We start from the raw sequence: 4,258 nt of genomic DNA, 5'->3' as shown, positions 1-4,258 counted from the left end.
TTTTGCGTGACTAACTAAAATTTCCTATGAATCACCGATGTCGGTGAAGAGGTTTAGAAGTGCATGCCTTGACTTCAGCTTAAGCCTTAGACAAGCATAACTTATAGTAGAAATTGTGAAATTTTTTTCACAATTAAAAATCTATGCACATCTTATTCAAATTTTAGCTTCCTATTTCGCAATCATTGTGAAGTTTGCCGATATAAAAGTTAATTATTGAGAAAGTTTAATATTTTTCAATAAAATCCTAACAGAATGCTTATGAAATTCCCAGATAAAGGAACGTTACATTCCAAGGCCTCTGAAATACGACAACTATGCTTGTTATGCAGTATATTAAAACGGAATTCAAATACAAATATATATTACATTTGTATGCCTTTATGTATGTTTCCGTCAGATGGATTTATAACCAAAAAAATTCAAAAACTCGATGAAACATGTGAGCTTAAAAAGGCTTTGCAAACATTTCCCCATTTTTATTTTTTTATATAGTTTCGAATTACTTCCTTTTTACAAAATTTCTCAAGCCAATTCAATTTCATTTTTCATTAAGTGTGGAACTTGTTAAACCAAAAATAAACAAACTATAAACAATTTGAGAACATGGAGAGGTCAGGGGGCGTGGTACAAGCAAATGAGAACTAAAATGAAACCTAACTAAAATTTGGAGTTTACTCTTCGAATAAGCCAAAAAGTACAACTAACTAAGTTAAAGATGTTTCGACTTGGCCCTAAATCTTGCTGTTGATTGTCGTTTCCGTTTCTGCTGCTGCTGCAGCTTCTGCTTAGATAATGTGACACTCCTTGACGAGCACCACATCATCGTCGATCATATCGCCATTGATGTTGGCATGATGCTCGTGATGTATGGGACAGCTAACAAGCAGCTCGTCTTCCTTGTGATTTGTGCCCGATTCGATTGTGGCTTTGGTTTTCTCTGCTGCCTTTTGCATGGGCAGCAAATCAATTGCATCCTTCAGCTTCTCCGTGTCCTTGTCCTTATCCTTATCTTTACCTTTCTCCTTCGCCTTGCCGCTGAGCTCATTAGCGTGGTCATGTTCATTAATGAGATGCTCAAATACCTCGTGATTGTTGCGTAGAGCATTGTCTACGGCGCTGTCGAGGAACTGATACATTGGCGCTTCCAAGTGAGCGCGTGGCTGTGGCAGCGGCTGTGTCGGCTCCAATTCGAGATTCAGGCTTGGCTGCAGCATCTGCTGCAGCAGGAACAGAAAGGGCGGCAGGGTAAGCGACGATTTGTGTTTGTGATGATGCTTCGATGGCTTCGCTGCCAAGGCACGAATATGCCCGCTCAGGGTATTGTCGGCATTCAAGAGCAGAACGCCGCCCACATCAGCAGCTGGTCCATAATTCACATCGCGCTGCACGCTCTCAAAGACCATATTCGGTGACAGCAGCTGAAATTCTTTCAGCTCCTGTTTGCCATCCGGCGATATCAGCTTATTATAGTAGACATATGGTGCTGGCGCTGGTGCTGCGGCTGTTGCTGGTGCAACGACAGGTACGGCTGCCGCGGCTGCCTCTGCTGCTACAGTCGTTCCCGCTGCATTGTGACGTCGTCCATGATGCAAGGCCTTGGACATTAAAGATTCTTCTAATCCAGACATGCGACGCTTGCTGCGACGCAAATGAGCAGACAAATCATTCGATTGCTCCAGCTCTTTGTCCTTATCATTGTCGGCAATTGCTGCTGCTGCCGCGGCATTTGCTTCGCTCCCATTTTTCACTTGTTGCTTATCAGACAAGTCCGCAGTGCCCAAAGCCATGGCCACAACGGGCAGCACCGATTCCGTGTTGTTTGTGGTGTTGGCCAAGCTATCGGCGCGCTTGATGCGCAGCGCCTGGCCAGGCTGTGACAGCAACAGGCAGCCATCTGAGTACGCAGCAGCCCAATAAATATTGCAGCATTCCACATGGACTTTTTCATATATACTTACAGCAGATGAAAATCAAAAAGCTAGCCAAAAGCTTCTTCATAGTTCGTCTTGAGGGGATTTTTTATTTTTGGCAGTTGAAAAATCTTTGCATGAGAAAATTCAAGTAAAAGAGCTGAGAATACAGTGAGAAACAAGCAGCTTTTAGAGCAGACGCTTACGACTTGGCATATTTACAAAATAAATATTTTTCAATATATATTTAATTTATTAAAATTAATTTTCAAAAATTGTATTTGAAAGTAATTTAAATACTTTTATAATTTATTATAAAATAATTTTATTTTATACATTTATCTAGCTTCAACTTTTTTTGAATTTTAAAACTTTTTATATATTTATCGTAATTTTTTATATTTAATTTTTTTTATATAAAAAATTTAATTTTATAAATTTTTTAAATCAATTTTTTTTTATATTTATGAAACTGTTTAAATGTTTATATTAAAATCTTTTTATTTTTCATATTTCTATATTAAATATATTTTCTATACTTAATGTTTATTATTTATAATATTTATTTATCTGGTAATATATCGTTATTTAGAATACTTACTTTTTGTGATGTGCACGTTACTAGGTTTGAACGTTGAATGATTTGTGTTAGTTTTTTGCCATTTCAGAATCTTTTTGACAGACGGTCTTTGCTGTGACAAAGCCAACTCTATACATAAATATATAAATGAATATCAATAGACATACATATATATATATATATATATATTTATATATACTCTATAGTACATATCAAATGAGTTTTTTATGTAAATCCAGTTGAAGTTTTTGTTTTTGAAAGCACGTTAAAGTTTCCACTTGTAATTCAGCATATGGCCAGGCTATATAGGAAAACTCAATAGCCAAACACTACACACAGAAGCACATACACACACACACACACACACACACACACATACGCACACACACACAGACGCACTCACTAATACTCACACTCTGCACACATGCGGCGACCTTTTCAAGTGCTGCGAATGGCGGGTGATACGAAAAAAAAAAAACAAGAAAAATTTCAGCCACAGAGAAAAAGTTCGTTATGCTTGTTCGGGTAGCAAAAAGAGAGTATATTGGCTTGCATTGCCTATGTATAAAATATACTCAGAGATACCATCCTCTTAAAGAGTTTCGCATAAGCACAATGAGGTCGTGGCAAAGCACAAATTACTTTATAGGCTTCAGCCTAAATCCTATGGCAAAATGGGCGAGATTTGAAAATTGAAGCATATAATCCTATATACCCGCGCAGCGAGTATTATACAATCGATTAGACTCCACTGCAAACGTGCATATTTGTTTTTCCGAAGTCAAAAAGAGAATGCTGTGAAAAAGTTTAGCTTATAAATTTCCAATCAATTTTTGTGCAAAAAATCAAATAACACGAACAAAAAACAATACACGCACAAGTGCCCCACTCATATATTCATAAGCGTACACACACACTCTGCGTATGTGTGAGTGTGTGCGTGTGTGCTGCTATTACTTGATTAATAAATATTAGCAGCAAAAATTGGAAAGTTCTCAGCGATGTGCAAACACACAAAACGAAATGCGATACATTTGCCAAATGGCTGAAGCATTTACCTACACACACACAGGCACACACACTGCCAGCCACCCACACATATTCAGGCATAACTTATATGGCTCTGGCAGAAACGTTGGCAACTAATTTTTGTTGTTGTTCGACACCTTTAGTGTCTGGCATTAATAATGTAAAGTGCGTGCCTCAAATGTAAATTTCAACGCTTCGCGCTTTCATAAACTTGCGACATTCTGCGCCGCGCACAACAGCTGACTCAGGTGAGTGACACCTGCCTCGGAGGCGGAAGCACTTTGCTTATCAGCTTAAATGTAAATGCTACAAACCGATTGGCATGAGGCAACAACTGCCAACTCGCAACTTTGTCATTGGAATTGGAATCCAGCTTGAACGGATTTCATCTGCTGCTGCTGCTGCTGCACTCGGGATTTGCACATTGTATGCCCGTTGGCTCTTCCTTCTACTCACTGCTTAACTGTTCTTTGTTGTTTTCAGTGTATTTAATATAAGTCGATTTGGCTTTACGTACAGCAAGCGGTTTAAATATTTAATGAGTGCCTGCCACGTCCGCAACATGTGTTTTTCTTGACTCTTATTGAATGACGTATAGACGTATCGAGGGTTGCTTAAGAGAGCTAATAACTGCTAAGTCATATAGAACTAGAGCAACTCGATAGGAGAGAAGTCGGAAATTAATGTAGATGAGCTGCTAAAGGGGATAGAAAAAGATGGCAGAGCTAAACGAGCT

General features: G+C 38.5%; 1 protein-coding gene across 1 annotated transcript; it reads right to left on the bottom strand.

Annotated features, from left to right (window-relative positions):
* Positions 1-536: 536 nt before the first annotated feature.
* LOC111602349 lies at positions 537-2,609 on the bottom strand. Its single transcript, XM_023319361.2, has 3 exons — positions 2,515-2,609; positions 1,962-2,073; positions 537-1,897 (listed from the first exon to the last, which is right to left on the bottom strand). Exons 2-3 carry the CDS (start codon positions 1,999-2,001, stop codon positions 789-791), a joined length of 1,149 nt encoding a protein of 382 aa, XP_023175129.2. The 5' UTR covers positions 2,002-2,073; positions 2,515-2,609; the 3' UTR covers positions 537-788.
* Between the last annotated feature and the right edge of the window lie 1,649 nt (positions 2,610-4,258).

Source organism: Drosophila hydei, unplaced genomic scaffold, assembly GCF_003285905.1.
Source record: "Drosophila hydei strain 15085-1641.00,03,60 unplaced genomic scaffold, DhydRS2 tig00008122-arrow-pilon, whole genome shotgun sequence".
In the NCBI taxonomy this organism is placed as follows: Eukaryota; Metazoa; Arthropoda; class Insecta; order Diptera; family Drosophilidae; genus Drosophila; species Drosophila hydei.
The sequence above is the reverse complement of the archived record's forward strand: the minus strand, read 5'-3'. Positions and strand labels throughout refer to the sequence as shown.